The sequence below is a fragment of the Dromaius novaehollandiae genome, chromosome 1 (genome assembly GCF_036370855.1).
Source record: "Dromaius novaehollandiae isolate bDroNov1 chromosome 1, bDroNov1.hap1, whole genome shotgun sequence".
NCBI lineage: Eukaryota > Metazoa > Chordata > Aves > Casuariiformes > Dromaiidae > Dromaius > Dromaius novaehollandiae.
This window is the reverse complement of record NC_088098.1, coordinates 124,946,844-124,964,575: the sequence shown is the minus strand read 5'-3', so window position 1 is coordinate 124,964,575 and position 17,732 is coordinate 124,946,844. Positions and strand designations below refer to the sequence as shown.

General features: G+C 36.0%; 1 protein-coding gene across 4 annotated transcripts in view; it reads right to left on the bottom strand.

Annotated features, from left to right (window-relative positions):
* Positions 1 to 17,732, bottom strand: part of CASK (calcium/calmodulin dependent serine protein kinase) — a 224,317-nt gene that overhangs the window by 57,349 nt on the left and 149,236 nt on the right. For all 4 annotated transcript variants that reach the window (XM_064497420.1, XM_064497432.1, XM_064497428.1 and 1 more), the window contains exon 11: positions 7,122 to 7,243. In XM_064497420.1, the coding sequence (XP_064353490.1) occupies positions 7,122 to 7,243 (122 nt within the window). The remainder of the gene's footprint in view (positions 1 to 7,121; positions 7,244 to 17,732) is intronic.

The following is a 17,732-nucleotide window of genomic DNA, read 5'->3' as shown; positions in this document are numbered from 1 at the left end:
AAATTCAAAGATAGGAGAGAAGTTGAAAATGGAAGGTATTTTAGAGAATGGTTACGAAACAACCCAGAAGACGTTCTACAACAGTCTCTGCTTTTTAGTTTTCTTTCAGATATGGCCTTTTTCAGATAAGTTACCTTTTAGAGAAAAAGCATACAGTGGTGATGACGACGATCCAGTCCACCTGCTGAAGGAAATCTTCAAAGTCCTCTCTAAGGTTTGGTCAATGCTCCCCTTACACTACTCGGGAAAGGCGCTTCCATTGCGGTGTGAGAGCCAGTCCCTCCCACTCCCTGGGGCTGAGCATGCTGCCTCTGCTGGACTGGGATAAAAGCCAGTTCCCCAAATAGCTAGGTGCTTTCTTGCCAAGAGAGTTCCTTTTTTCTTTATTTTTTTAAAACAAATAGTTTCTGCTTGCTTTTGTCTTAAAAATGTATCAATTAAAGGATAATTACAAATAGGAAAACAAGGGGATTTAAAAATGAGAAAGGTTTATTTTGCATAAACATAACACTTTCTGGGGGAGGTTAGCAAGACATCTAGTACATGCACACTTTCTCATTATTATTTGCAAAAGAAATGTGTTCATGCTTCACTGCAACATGCTTCATTTATTAGTTTTAGCATAATCAGTATTCAAGAAAGTAAGGACAAGTGTTGATCCAGACAACTTGAACCACACTGATCTTTATGGAAAAAAAAACAACCATTCCTATTCAGATCAAAACATAGAAGAATAAGGCAATTAATGAAAACGTTAAAACTTTTTATAGACAGTTGTTCTTGTTGTCCCTTTCTGTGTCGTATGACATATTAAAACATTTTCAAATACAGAATTACAGTATGAATCACGGCTGGACACTGTTGAATAACTGATGCTTTTGTAAAAGCCATTCAGATTTACCCTGCCAACATCTAACATTGATAGAGTAAACAGAACAAAACCAAATGAAACCAGTAAAAAGTTTTAGCCAACCATGTCTATGAGACTAAACCGAGGTTCCAACAACATTCTTCTTAGCAAAGGAGAAAATATGTTTCCTTAAAAGTCTGGATTTCAGGACCAAATTCGTTTGGATGACTGAGTTTAAAATAAATATTAAGGGAACTCCAGAGTGTGTACGTATGCATGTTCCTTTGAAACATTACCATTAGCCGCAAAGGATAACAGACATAGAAGCAACATTCTCTTCAAAAACCAGTATGCTTTAAGTATATGCACTATGAATATAAATTAATCTCTGAAAGGAAGATGTGACTACACACACAGATATGACAGATATATCTACTCAAAAATTATTTAATCTCATTTAGGTAAAACTGCATGTGTGTAATGTATTGTACTGACAAAAGGTAAAATAAAACAAAATTTCTTCCAAGTTCATAATGCTTCTATTGCAGATATCATTACAGAAATAATGACACTTACCTTAAAGATTCCAGCTATGAAAATAACGTAACAAACTTCTTAAACAAACAGCCAAAACATATCTGCCTAGAGAGCTATCTGACTCAGTTTAGACAGACACAAAGCTAGCAGCATAGAGAGGCCCCAGTCACACAAAAGCCAATATTGTTCTCCTACTGAGTGAAAATTTCCCTTGTAAATTGAATGACATCTGCATTCAGAATCACTCACAGAAACCATCCCCAAAGAGGTGACCAAACTACTTGACTCAACAAGAGAAAGATTTCCCTTGTTTCCTTCAATGTAGGCAGCTGTGTAGCATAGCTGCTTCTGTTTTTACTTTTTAGCAAACGTGGCTTCTTTTGATGTATTGATAGAGATGAAACACAACTGTTAAGATCATCCCCATTAAGCACAGCCTTGAAGCCCAGTATACTTTTTAAAACAAATAATCATTAAATCTTTTCTCATGATACAGAAAATAACCAAACACCAATGCCTCCACAGCGAGTAATCTCCTCATTTATTTCTTACTTCTGTATCAGTTCTGCTTACAGAAGACAGCAATGCCTCCCAGGATCTCTTTCTTGAAAGTCAATAAAAAAGTCTTAATCAAAGCATTTGATAAGGCTTCTAACAAGCTATTAGTGGTGGTAAAGTTTTTCACAGCGTAAATCTAAGTCTGCTTTTCCATGAAATTACTTATATCCTATACTTTATTACATTCTTTATGATCTAAATTGGATACCAGAATGAAACAATCTATAAATTTTTATACAGAAACAAAACCAGGAATATCTGAGTCACATGCAGGCACATCCTGCCGGATTCACCCAAATTTTGATCAAGTTTCTGAAAGAAGTGAGAAACAATACTGGACAAAAATGTCTGTTGTCCAACCCCAAGCTTTCCTTTACAAGAAATATCAATTATTAAACAATAATAATATTTTTTTTAGGTATTGAATATTTCTAAATGTTTTTAGAAGGCCCTTTTCTTTACTCTCCCTGGTAAACCAAACTGAATTTTTAATAATGAATCATGGAACTTCTGTAAAGCAAAAACCACTCAACACAAAAAAAGGCATTCTGTAAAATTATTAAAAATCATACATGAAACTGTGCAATAAGCTCACACAAGGATATGCTGGTATATTGCAGGTTTGGATCCAGAGTGAATATAAATTACTATGTAAGCTGTTGGCATCTTTTTCCCCACATAAAAAATTAATATTCTTATTACAAACAAATAGTGGTGAAGTAAAAAAAAAAAATTACTCAAGAGTAAAATATAAACAAGTGAGTATTAACCAAATCATTCCTTGTCAATATAATCTTTGTACTCACAGAAAATTAAAAATTTGAAATGGAGGCCAGACAATCAGTGCTGCCCAGAGTACACTTCTTGCTTACTATTATTGCTTTGGGGCCAGCAAGTTAGGGACCACTCTTATAGGAAAAGGTCCTATCACTAAGCTACTATGGAATTTCCAGAAAAACTTATAAATATGGTATGTTTGTTCTTCTGAATATAGTATCTTAATTTACACAGGAAAAACATCAATGGGTTTTCAGTTATTTAAGTAACCAACAAAAAAGTTGATTTTCCACTCTCCATATTAATGTTTCTCTTTACGTCATATCGTACTAGCGCACAGGATTTCTCTTTATAACTCAACTATATAAACAGCTATACTTTTAACTTAGAACAATGATTGTAGTAGAAATAATGTAAAAAACCTTAAATATCAAGGAAAAAATATGACTGGATGCTGATCACTTAAGAGTAAATAAATATACTAATTGAAGAAACAGGTAAACTTAACAAAGGCGCTACCATTACTGCAAAAGTGTTTCAGGTGTAAGGATTGTGCTATTAAATCCTAACAAACATCAGCATTTCAAGAAATGTTCTTTTGAACAGCTTTGGCACCTGAGGAAGGTGGAAGAGAGTCTTAAGATAGCTATCTAAATAGACATACAGAAATGAATCAATTAAAAACAATCAATGGAATGATAGGAACCCTGCTTTCTACAGCCTTCAGAGATGACACCTCCTAACGCCTAAGTTAATAAATTACCGAGAAAGAAAGAATCTTCTAGTTTGTGATCTATATTATCTGGAAAAACACCCCCACAAGTAGGTAACTTGCAGTTCTAGCATAAAGACAGTTCTCCTTTTTTTTGCTTTTCAGTTCAGAAGCAAAAGAAAGTATTTCAGCAGCAGGAATCATCTATCATGTGCCTAATCTAAAAATAAGAATGACTCCTGAGAAAGAGTAGGAACATGAGAACAAATTTAACTGTGGAAAAAGGCCAAGAAAAAGGAACAGCAGTTTTTAACGCAATCTGACAGCCACAACTTCATGACACATTACAAAATTCTTACTTAGTGGAATACAGTACTTCACAGGTAACTTGTTCTGGTGGCCTCATTAACCCCAAATACTGTGAGAAGAACAAACAGTTCCCCTGGCAGAACTTCACTCAAGCACAAGAGATGATTTTTTCAGGGTTCTGAGAAAAAACCGCACAGTATTGATAGAGCCACAGAAACCAAAGTGCCTCATCCAGGTTACGAAATGAAAAACTTACCTTTTTAAATAATACTGCCTATAACTTGCTCCAGTACTTTCAAATACATATTTTGTAACATTGAAATCTTTTAAAATTCTATTTTGTATTATTGTAATCAGAATATCTTTGGGAAGATTCTATCATTCCCCCCTTCAACATAGCACAATAGAACAAAATTGCTTTTTCACATTGTTTTGTTTGCACAAATACGTTGCTATAGTGTGCATTTAAATGAATCTCTGTCTCTAAGAGAATGACCATGGCTTTTAAAAAGCATGGTAAAAATATATGAATTCATTGCAGTTTTTTTGTGTTTAAAAGTCTACAGCAGATCATTACAGAAATATTAGATCATTACTGAAATACTATGAACAGACGTACTGAAAAAGTACACAGATAAGAGTGAAAACATTGCAGAAGGATGATTTAATGTCTAGAAGACATGAGAAGGCATACTATCCAGTGAAATATTTAAACTAAGGCCACCTAGTTTCTCAAAAAATAAGAAGTTATAAGATCACCTAATAATGAATAATAAATATCTGAAATATTTCTCCATAAGTGATACAAGTGCTTAGGTTCTTATCTTACACTTATATTATTCTTTTTCTCTCTAGCTTTTTGTATCTTGCTCATATTATCTGACCACCTTTCTACACTGCTGCATACAGTAAAGAAAGATGTACCATTTTAAGTGTCTGCAACAGAAACTAAATGAACTCACACTGGATAAACAGGTTCATATTTTTAACACAAATAAAAAGGTACTTCTAAATGAGCTGGTGGAGATGTAATTCAGGAAAGTCATGAGCTCCTAACTCCTTCTTCCTAAGCACCTCATAATTGTAATCCAATGCTTGTTTAATGTAAAATGCACAAACAGTTATTGAGAACACAGATTAGAACTGTGGACTCTTGTGCCAAGGGAATGCCCTCATCGCTTAACAGCTAGCTTACTATCTCTGGTTCCTTGACTCTTGTATGTTTAGTTACGTCGTGGGAAAGCTGTACCTGAAGGCTTATAATCCCACACAGGCTAGTTCAGAACCTTGTGATTTGGGTACTCCTCTGGAAGGAAGCATGTGTGGATTTGAATGCTTTAAAGTTGAAGGATGTGCAGAATCCAGGTGGCCCACTATTCAACCAACCACTAAACAGTTCATAAGAAGTATGTGTGTGTCTTCTATTATGCTTTAAAGAAAGAGTTTGGACACTGAAAGAAATAAGGCACCATTTATATTTGGATCTTACCAATGCAAAGGTGCAGGTGGGAACTAAAGGATTCAACAATTTTTCTGAAACTGTTCAGAATTTCCACTACCATAATCATCTACCTGATAAGCACAACACCTGCAATGAATCCTATTTCCGGGTGCCTTTCACTGTGTAAAAAGCACAGACGTCTTGTTAAAATTATAATACTCACTGAGGGATCCAAGCTGTTAAATTTAAGCTGTAGTATCAAAATGATCATCATCTATATGGTCACACGAGCATTTTGATTTTGGTTCAGGAGTGCATTTTTTAAATGAATCTTCTGATTATTCCCACCTACCATTCTTTGGTTTTCACAGTAGTGTTCCCAGAGCACATTTAATTTCAAATAACACTAAATGAGGAAATGTTCACTCACCAGTCGTTATTCAGTCCATAGGACTAGACTACAAACTGCCTAAAGTAAAACCTTTCAAAACACCCAGAAGTGTAGATGTTAAGTTCCCAGTGTCAGCCTCCTTCGCTCTATAGGTCTGCCATTGTTGTGCTGCACTACTTGCTAATGTAGACATAGCCTATGCCTCTGTGGATTTAGCTCTACCATCTGATTTTTCTCTTAATAGCTTTCCTATTGAATGTGTAGATTGTTTCAGATGAAGTTTTTCTTGCCTGAAAAGTAGTACTTTATCTTCAACGTGAAATATCCACATACCCCAGAATCAAAGTTGGGAAAATCTTCTGTTACTTTTTGACCTTTATTTTAGACCCCTATACTAGACACAGAGGTCAATAAAAGCATGATATGCTTTTGAATTTGTCCTTAGAAGAGGTTCTTGCACTAAATGTGAGGAATGGAGTGTGAGCTTGCAGTGATGCTAAAGATCCAAGTTGTAACCCAAGTGGCAGAGAGTTGAAGTTCAGCAAATACTTTTACCTCAAAACTGTATGTGTATTTTCTTGAAATCACATAATTTTGGAGAACACATAATATATTTGCTCCTTAGGCCTGTTTGATTAAACAACTATTGAGAAATGTAAACAAAATTTCTGCATGTGACAGGAGAGCAGACAACGTGGAAAACAGAAAATCCTTGAAGCACAGGAAGATAGGTAGCACACAAGCATTTTTCGCTCAAATGCCACACTATTTGTTTTTCAAAATGATCTTTGCAAATAAGGACATTTCAGCTTTCTGGAAGAAAAAAATCCATGAACCATCTGATATCACAGTTGATCTGCACATGTAGCAGGACAGTGAACTATGCTTACAGATAGACAGTGAAGAAATGGAAGCTAGACCCTGACTGTGCCTACCAGGAGACACTAATCTGTAACTTTCAGCTTTGTAATTTTTGCATGCATTTTTGTGGAACACATAATACTGTCTGATAGATTAACGGTTCTCATGAACCACAGGTTAATAGCAATTTAAATGAGTGAGCCTATTACCTACTGTGTTCAAGCATAGGACAGAAAGCAGCGCATTCAGGTGTTTCACACACAAAAAAGTATTCTTATATGTTGTTCTTATAAAAATATCCGGAAATTTGGTCTAAGATTACCTTACTTAAAAAAACCAATAGAATGAATCTGTGCACTTAAATACAACTCAGATTTTAAATAAAAAAATAAAATCCAGTCTTTTTCAAGAGAAGTCTATTCTGAAAAATTATTTTAAAACACAGCTATTAATTCAAACCAAGCCATTAACTACTTACATACGATTAAAATAACATTGTAATTTTCTAAAATATTCAGTAATATGCTAAAATTAATTTTTGTGTCAAATAGTTCATTGTTGCATTCCATACTTAAAATCATTTTCATATGAAACAAGAAAATGTAAGCTATGCGGAATAAAACAAAATATCTAAGGAACAACAGATACAGAAACATATCCAAATTGCTTATCACAGGAAACTTACATCCAGTAGCGTGTGGAGATGCTGATCCTGGAAAACACTGTGAAGAAAATCTAAGTCTTTTTCGCTGCAATCTGTAAGTGCATGAATTTCCTCCAGGCTGTCGAGCACCTGTGAAACTGCTCCTGTGGGGCAATAAACAGAAAGAAAGAAAAAGTCAATACAGCAAAGACTCATGGTAAACTGAACTTTGGAAAAGGAAACTTTCATTTCATCCAGTACAACAGGAACAGGAACTTTAAAAAGCCAGAGTTTTCACAGGAAAATTCACTGAATGAACTTTACACATTTCAACAGCGCCCATATATAGTGTGATTGATTGTAAGAAAAAATTTAACTGAAAAGAGATTAAAACACATTTTTATCATGCTTTGTTTGGTTTTATTTTAGACTGTTTTCCTAAGGACACTTAATGAAGCTACTTGGTTTACCTGTCCATGTGTCCTCACCATTCACACCCCTACTTCCCTTTTCTTCAACTTTCAACTGTTGGCCAATTTCACATACATCTACCAGAGAGACAAAAATCGTTGAAAGCAACGATGCTCTCACAAATTCTTCTGAAAATCAGCATCTAGATAAAGGAGGCAAGAGTGAAAGACCTGAACTGCTGTGTCTGCTCGAGAGAAAAAAAAATATGCTGCAACATGAACTCCGTTATTTGTTCTGTTTGACCTGCTTGCCTGGTTATCTCAGACCCACTTATAGCACTTGCTGCCTTTTGGCCAGTGGATTGTTTCGGGTAGTAGGAAAATGGGGATGATTTTTATATGGGATCAGGGTAAAAGGAGGAAGAAGTAAATGACACGGAGACATAATGGAGAACCAGGAGGTACTGCGGAGGGTGGAAGTCCATGAGGAGAGCTGAAATCACAGCAAGGGAGGATAAAGAAATGCAACACAAATCCATAGTGAACGAGCCCATATTAGTTCCTTGTGGAACAAGTTGTTTTGAAAATCAGATGTCAGTGTTCACTGACACTTGTGTGCATTACTAGAATGTTCATGATGACTTATCTAAACACCTACAGGCCACATCTTCACATTTTCCACCACACTGTAAGCATCTGGAAAGATGACCACCTTATCCAGTATGCGTCTGCAAAGATGCCAGTGCCTGACAGTAAATTGCTGAACACACTTTTATGAATAAATTCTTAATTCTAGATACAGAATTCTACACATCCTGTATTTCAATAATTTCTCGTTCATATATTTAGTTTACTTTTTGATTTGCCAGTGTCCTGCTGTGAAGATAGTCAGCTCATATACGAAGTTCTTAAAATTGCTGTATTTCTGGAAATATCAGACTCTTGTATGAGCAACTCTTACCAGTCTTCCTTCTCAAATCCTGTTGTAATCTGTTGCATTTGCAGAATTTAATGAAAGCGAAAAACCCCAACCTCCCCAACCACACAGAGAGACAAGTTAAATTCAGCAATTTTTCTGCAAACCTTGAAAAACTGGAATAAACATGACAGAACACACAAAAAGCATTATGTAAGAACTGTGACCTCAGGGCTGAAGAATAAGTTACAAGTCTAAAAATTCTTGCAACACAACTCTCAACCCAAGATTTTCCTGCATATACATGAAAGGTAAGGACTAGATTATTTCACTGACTCACAACTCATGGCTCATGAGCATTAAGACAACTCCTTTGATCCCTGCTGACTACTTAAGTAAGTAAATCACTTAAATAAACAATCGGATATGTATTAATGTAAGTTATGCTCCTTTAAAAAGATGGTGGCTGGACACCAAAGAATGAGACTAATTGTTTGCCTTCTTCTGGTCACTGCACATAGGGTCAGGTGCTCTGAAAAAGGGGAAAACCTGCTCCATCTGTGGCAATGAATAAGCATGCTCTGCTGAAGGGCCGCTGCCCGCCCACCCCGCCTGCTCCTCCTCCTGCACACTAGGAGGCACAGCAGAAAACCTGAGGAAATACAGGGACCGGGAATCTGCTGCTAAGGTCGTGGGTGCAGCTAAGCCTCAACGGTATGGAAGAAAATGATTATCTAGGGGCCCAAAAGAGACAAGACTATGCTGAGTTTGTTTTAACACAGTAGATCACCAAAAGGTTGACGGGCTTTGAGTGAGCCTGAAAGTAAGTACCTGACTTTCCAGAACACAGTTAGCAAAAGGAAGTTTGTTGCAATTCCCTTTCACTTCTGTTCTTTTAAAATTCAGAGTTTAAATTCATTATTTTAGTTTATCTTCTAAAACTTAGCTTTCCAGACTCAAAGCCCCTTCTGTGTTTTTGGATGGTTCACTTTCAGGAAAAAGTGAGGGAAGATCCGATTAAGAGGCCTGGACGTTTTAGAGTCTCACAGTACTCTTTGGTGGTGTTCCTGACCACAAAAACTTGAGCCCAAACCAGAGACAATGAGATGAACACTCAAAGCTGTCTGCAGCGCAGTACTATTATTTGTGAAACACCGAATGCTCTGGACCACCACATTTATTCAGTTGACAGTTTTATCCACTTCAGGAATTTTATTTTGTGGAATATGTCGGGGCCTTTCAAGTTGAAATAAAAGTAAGTTAATATTTTTTAGTATCTGCCTCTCAATAACCTGTCTATCTGGGAGCTCCAGAACATCAAGCTTTGGTCATTAGCTCTTGTTTCTCCTGTCAATTGGTCACATTGCAAAGACAGCTGCAAAAGAGAGTTTCCAAGAATATCCTTAACAAATCTGATGACAAGTTGTGACAACATCACTAATCACTCGAAATCAAGGTTCCACTTTTTTTTTTTAATTTACAATTTTGTACTATAGCTATGGCTTTGTCTTTCAACATCATCACACATTTACATATAACATCCATTTGCATCAGAAAATGGCAAAGCAGCAATGAACTGATCATCTTGTATAAAAAAAGTGACAAAATAATCCTACAGGCATTTTTGTGAACTCCTAAATTCTCTTTGGTACAGATGTCTGGTTAAAAGCCTAAAAAGATGTTTCAGAATAGTTTCAAGTTCAGATGAAAGAGATTATATAAAATAAAATTAATCGATTTTTTTACAGTTCACCTGTCCCTAAAAAGGTTCATATTCTGTCTATCATACATAAGCTAAATTCCTAACCTTTGGGGGGAGGGGAAGGAGGAGGGAGGGAAAAAATCAAGAGATTGTAAAAGCACTCAGTATTTATAATTAAAGCTTGTCTGCTCTAGAAATACAACTTTGTATGTGTATCTTTTCATCAGTGAAGATGTACCCATTTTGCCTCAGCACAGACAATACAGGCACGTCTTAAGTGAGTTGTTATACAGCTGTAAGACCTAAAAGTTCAGATTTCTCAAGATCTCTAGCAGCTACAGACAAGCTGTATAAATATGAATATTACAAAAATGTATAAATATTAGGAGTCCAGGAAAAAAAGGATGTTAACTAACCTGACTTGCTTCTCACTGAGATTTTTTTTTTTTTTTTAAGACTCCCTAAAGTAAAATCTGTTAGAAAATGCAGTTTACTGCCAGAGCACTTTCAAGAGGCTCCAATCACTTAGGTGAGATGAATCCTACCCTGCACATTAGATTACTATAAAAATATACATACATATGATTGTGCAAGAAATGTCGTAATTCCCATGATTAACTAGAGGACTCTCCTCCAACTCTATGGAAACTAACAAAATCTGCACCAATCATGGTACTGTAAGGTGCAGTAATGGTGCATCCTACTGTAATTTTATGTATGCTATCTGTGTGCAAATGGTCATCTGGGCTGTGCACACAACCTAGTCTTCCTTGTATTTCCATATAAGACTACATAAGGATAGTATGGCTGCAACTATTCACAGCTAGCTCCCTCGGTGATGACAACTCTGAGAAGCTGAGAACTATGTGTTTTCACAACATTTAACAAGAAAAAAAAAAGTCAGCCTTTAGGTGCATGCCAGTGTGAATTCCCATGCAGGTGGTAAGCCGTATCCCTTCTCAAGGATGAGACTTTTAAATTTTCTGTTAATTTTCTTTTCCTAGATGTGCCACCATAGCATCAGCAAAATATGCAACAAGTCCATAGCTTAGTCTACATTATACATCTCTGACATTATTACATGTCTACAGCTGGATGAAGATGACAAAAGTATCCTTTCATTTAAAAGGTTTCCCCTCTAATTGATATGTACCAATGCATTATGTACATAATGACGTAATTTGGCCTTTCACTGTGTCAGAGATAGACTCATGGCATCTAAAGAGGCTGAAGGATTGGAGTGTTCTGCCCAGGTAATAGAGTCATGCTGTACACATGCTCAAACATAGCTTTCTCTCTTTCAGCATGGAACCTAGTTTAGAGAAGATAATCAACTGACTGAGATGAAACTCAGACATGCAGTCTCAGAAATACTTTATCCAGAGAAAAGATAGGTAGTGAAACCATGTCCCAAAGGCTTGGAGAACTGGCTGCTCATAAAAAGACTGTTTTAAGTGATTTGTTCAACAGCTGCTCAAGGAGACACACTAAAGCTTCAGGAGGACACTTCGGATCCTACATAGCAGATGGGTCAGTTCAGTGTGCCCTCAAAAATTTCACTAATACCTGATTGCAGCTGACTGAATATGGTTGTATTGGAGTGTAATATGCTATCACAGTTATGAGATGGAACAAATACAAATTCAGCTTGCTTCAGGTGCATCGAGAATTGATGATACTGAATCATCTTCAATTGAATCTAGAAAATACTGGGCTGGTCTGACTGAAGATCATTTCTGCTTGTAGAAATAGGCTTTCTACTCAAATAGTTTTTTGTTTTTTTTTTTCCACCAGCTGAAAACAATGATTTTCAGAGGTCTCAATGGCTAAGCAATCATATTCAATCACTGCATGTCTGGAACCAGTATCTTACGCTTCTTGGATATCACGCCTCGGCACACCGAAGAATAGATAAAAACATCACGACAGAAACAGACATATGCAAGGGATCAAACTGCTGAAATATCATCTGTTATATGGAACTATCATGATAAGGAAGATCTTAATTTCTCTAACTTTGGAATGAGAGGGAAACTGTATAAAGCTGCCATTGTATCAGAAAGGTGTCCATAAAAGAGTTTACAACGGAGTTTTCCAAGGTAGTCAGAATGCTTATGATAGTCCTCTGCAGTCATTACTAGTACCTGAAATGCTTTTACAGTTAATAGAATTCTTAAGTGTAATACTAAATCATTTCTAAGAGGAGGAGGGATGAAGTGAGTGCCTTTCTGCTTACTGAAGCAGAAGATCTATTCTCTGTAAATTAGACTTATTTTCTTTATAAGGCGATAACTGGATATCATTTCTTCACCCAGTGTGCAGCAAAAGTTATCATTGGTAGGTACTACAGAATCCATCATCTAATTTACGGAGAAGGCAGTTCAAGAATAGTTCTGTTACGACTGAGTCCTTGCAGTTTCCACAGAGAGCCCTTAAAATGACCGGAGGTCATCAAGCATCATAGACATTGCTTCATCAAGTTGCAAGTAGAACAAGCTTTGGAATGATAATATTGCGTGCTGTTATTCTGTCGTCTAGCTATTCCTCTTATCTGGTACAGATGATTTGCCTAGAGAAGCTGATCTCTAGAAGTGGGAAGGAGTTGCTTACTTCTTCTCTTAAAAAGAAAAAAAAAAGTCTTTAAAGTAATATTCAAAGATAAGAAACTTCCACTGAGATCTCATGACTTGCATGTTCTTACAAAGCTGAGGGACATGCTGTAATATGCTTTGCACACGAGATTCTCTGAAGAGCACGAATTTATCTTTCCAACAAAGTTGGCTGAACTCAGGAATAGCAGGATGTATTGAATCTAGCACAGTGAGAAACCTTTTTGGAGGAAGGGTTCTACGTGATGAACAGGGCATAAAGCAGTGTCTGACTAGGCTATTTGACTCAGATGTTTGCAGTGATTATATGCCCTGTGACAAGAGACTTTTGAAAGTTTCTATAAAGAACGTGGAATTGGCAGGCTAATTTTCCAGATTACCCCTTGTTTTCACAAGCAGGAGAAGGGATTTGAGGAACGTATCTGAAATTCTGTAGCTATAGGTGCATTTACAGCCACATCAGATACTATTCAAAAAACCCCAACTGATCTAATACACATTACGCTATCTTCAGTGTATACAGTCCATCAGAGGGATTCACATCATCAGACTCAAAATGTAAATCATTAACACTGATTTAAAAGGCAAAACTTTCGAGCACTGTATGTGGAAAAAGTAAACACTAACCAACAGAGGAATGAGTATTTTTCTTCATCTTTTGAGTTTAGTGTATAATATCTTCAGTATAAAGAATGTAGGGTTGTGTTAACGTTTCACTGAATTAAGTTTCACCGACTTCCACATGGATTTCAAGTGGAATGAATTTGACTTGAAATCCATAGCAGTTAGTGACTTCCAAGTATATTTAGATAGGCAGTGAAGAATACGCACCAAACACTACTAGCTAGAAAGCAAGCACATATTTTAAAGGTGATAGGAAAGAAAATGCAGCTCTTTACCTACCTAGTCCTACTACACCATTTAAAATGAAGCAGTATTATGTATTGAAGTGAGTTATTCATCTCTATGGCTTTGATACTAAAAACAGAATTGAAAGAACAAAGCCTGACACTGATGTCATATTGACATATTATAGCACTGATAGAATAGGATAATTGCATGTGCGTGTGTGTGTGTGCATAATACAATGCTGTTGCAAAAAACTCTATATTTGTGCGTATGTGTGTATATAAAATGTGCTACATACATGAAAAAATTAAATATCGCAACTGAAGTCTCTAATCTAAAAGTCCCTAAACTAAATAGTTCTAGTAGCTGTACTCTTAAAGTTGCATTTCTGTGTGAACTACACACACAACCCAAAACTGGTAATATAGATGTAGAATATGAAAGTGAACATTAAAAAACAAGTGAAATTAAAAAACAACCCCAGCTTTCAAAGCGTGGTCATTTCAGAAAGCAGGATTTACATTTCACTTTGTTTATGAATAGGTTTGAGATTAGCACATACAGCAAGAAGAGTGAAAAAATAGTTAGAAAGTATTAGATTTTAAAAAGGTCAAATCATTAGAATCACTGAATGATGACACTGGATACTCACAATCTTATGAAAAACAAGCATGTAGTCTTTGGGCATTATTATAAACTGCAGTTCTTTCCAGAAATACGATCATATAAATATTGTGCAATTCTGGTGGACAACATCTGATGAAATGACCATGAGATCATTTTTACCAACTTTGCAATGTTAGATTCAAAAGTTTCATTGGATTTTTTATTTTTCACGTATTACAACTAATCAAAGAATCTTTGCTTCTGCACTAAAGACCAAAACAACACTTTTATCTTTAAGTTACCTACATAGTGTTAACTGTATAAATCAGTAGCTCCGGTGGTTTTGTTTTGATGACATCTGATTAGAATACACTAAAAAACATAAGGCACAAATGTTTAACTTGGTAGGTAGTTAAGCACTAGATCAAACTGCTGTGGAAATGATGGGTTCTCTGTATGCTGAGGTTTTTAAATCACACTTGCATATCTATTTAAAACTGCCTGCATTAGTCAAAAATGATTCTAGGCTCAATAACAACATAATTGTAAAGTTCCCTCATATACAAGCTCAGATTTGCTTTAGCGGCAGGGGACAGGAGTTAATAATGTCTAAGAAAGAATGCCTGTTGGCCCTGCAAAGAAAATATGAAATATATGCTGTTTTAATGAAAAACAGAAAAGGATCTTTTACAGAGACAGGACCTATCCCCTACTTGTGCTGATGTAACTTTTTAGATTAAGAGAACACCAACTGAGGACCAGATGCTCCTGATCAGTATAAACCACATCTGCATGAATCACTGGAGTTGAGATGTCTCTAAACCCACATGGTAATTTGTTGCTCTTTGATGCTCACTACACTCCAGAGCAACTATCTCTATAAGCACAGATGACAGCTCAAGCATATGTAGATATATGCCCTTAACAGTTTAAAATAAGGTAGGAGATGCATATTTCACATATATATACAACAGTATAATTAAAACTAAAGGCACATAAGGATTCTGCCCTACCCTAATTTGAGCTATGCAGTGTTTACTGACTTCTTGCTTCCTGGTCAGAACCTGAACAGCCAAATTTACATATTTTCTATAGTTACAATTACAGTCCTGCATGCACACAGTTCTATGAATGCTACTAGGAAGCAATGTGTGTGTATACACACACACATGCGCATATATATATATATATAAATATAAAAAAAAAATTAGGTAAAGTCTAAGGAGAGAACTAGAAGGATGGAGGCTTATGGTGACCTATAATAAAATTGCAGGGAAAGGCAGTTAGGGAGAAAGATGGATATTGTAAGGAACCTGGGATTTACAGCTAGATTAAACAAGAATGGAAGAACACCTAAGCAAACAAGAAAGGACTGACACATACAAAAGTGGGAGAAGAAAACCAATGGAAATAGGTGTCAGACAAAAATAAGGAGAAAGAAGAGAAGACAAAAAAGGAGAAAAAAAGAAGATGATATTTCGTGCTCCTAGACACAAACAGGAATGCAGAGGAGAGGACTATATGTGGAAACGAAGGAAAGAAAGCAGGGAAGAAAAGAGAGAACAAATTGATCTTTGATTTTAAAAACAGCCTTTATTTTATTTCACGCACATAGAAGCACTATGTTTATATGCATTTCCGGCTTTCTCCTCTCTCCATACTTGTGATGGGACCTTTACACAAAATTTGCTAATTCCTTTTCCCAGCTATCTCTCACTGTAAAACTGCCCACAAACATGACAGAAGACAGACTGTGGTGGTGGTATAGAAATGTGTAGTGAGAAGGTATTGCTTTTCAGAACAGACCCACACCTTAAAAAGTACCATACTCACATGAAACTAAACAAATAACCATTCTAACAAATGAGTGCCCTCCACAATCGCTTCTGAGGTACTCTTTCCCTCATTGCAAAACTACATGAAAACTCTTCCTAGCCATTAAGAGGGCAGCCCATGATATTAATCAGTAAGTTTACTGAAGCATGTCTCTATGCACGTTCCCAAACAAAATACACAGCAGACCTCTACATGAGGTTTTATTTTTTCCTATGCCTGCATAAAAACAATACTATTTCAAAACTTTTATATCAAGATCTGTTGAGTTCTTGCTCTTACGTTATTGGACAGACATTCTGAGAAGGGGAAATAAGAGGAAAATGAACATCCCCCACAACGTCTAAAATCAAAAGAACAAACAAACAAAAATCCACGTCCATGTTAAGAAATGGAGACATGGGCATGCATCTTGCTACCCTGACCTAGGATAGATGAAGAACTGTTGGTCTAAAAGTCTTACAATGGGGAAGAAACACCTCACATTTTCTAGTTTGTATTCTGAGAGGTTGAATTTGTTGTTCTTGAAATTTTTGCAGTTTATATCCAATTCTAGAATTTCTAGAAATCTGAAATTTCACACCCTTTTCTGCATAAAGCTACTTCTGCCCAGTACAGCATGCAGGTTTAAGTGCTTGGACTTTCAGTCTCTCACAAAGCATGCAGCTAACTCACAGCACAATCTCCTCTGTACATTTTAATAATACTCTTTCATTAAGGAGACACATATTATTATTCAAATCAACTGTATGCATATACACAATGAATATGCATATATCACATACAACATCAATACCCAGAATGATCAGGAAAGTCCATGCAAGGGTATTACAAGAAAACAATGTGTGACTAATACTACAGCATATGCTTAGTATCCAGGAGAAAAACAAAATTAGTCCACAAAAAACATTAGTTCAGGAATTAACAGGCAAACCCAAACCATTTTATCCTATATTAATGAAAATTTAATTTTGTATCAGTTGTGCTTCAAGTATTATTGAAAACAAACAAAAAAATGTAATTTTAATACTGCCTCGAAACTAGAATCCTCAGAGTTGCCTGGAAATCATATTACTTTTGATTAACCATGCTTTGAAAGTTAAGGAAAGATTTAGTCTAAAACATACAGGCTGTTTTTCTTGAATAGGCAGTATTAAAACCGAAAATAGCAAAGTGAGGGAAAAAGCTGAATTTTAAACATGCAAAGACACACACCATAGCTGAATGATATGCCTTAAAGGAAAACAAAGGGATACCTACTTTCTGCTGCTAGAAGTCCTAGTAGGAAGGCAGCATTTGGACAAACAACAAACAGTACGAATATTTCAGAACAAGCAATTTATAAAGCTGCATCCTCGCACACTAGTTCAGCCACAAAATACTATGAACGAACTGACAAGACCCCCTCCTCCCTCCTTTTTTTAAATATGGTTTCTCTATGTGAACCAAATGGGACTCATGGAGTGGGATGGGAGGAGAACAAATATTTGGCATTATAGCAAATGGCAAATAGCACATTTACATTTACATTGTTAAGCACCTGTAAAAACAGATTTTTTTCAACACTGGCTGCACTACGTTAAACTAATGGACAAAAATAATTTCAAGTAAGAGTATCTTAACAGGTGAATGGAAAACTACTTTAATATACCATAAACAAAGCATAACATCATACTGTTTAATTCGCTTATATTTACCAATTAGAATTTAGCAACATTATATCGAAAT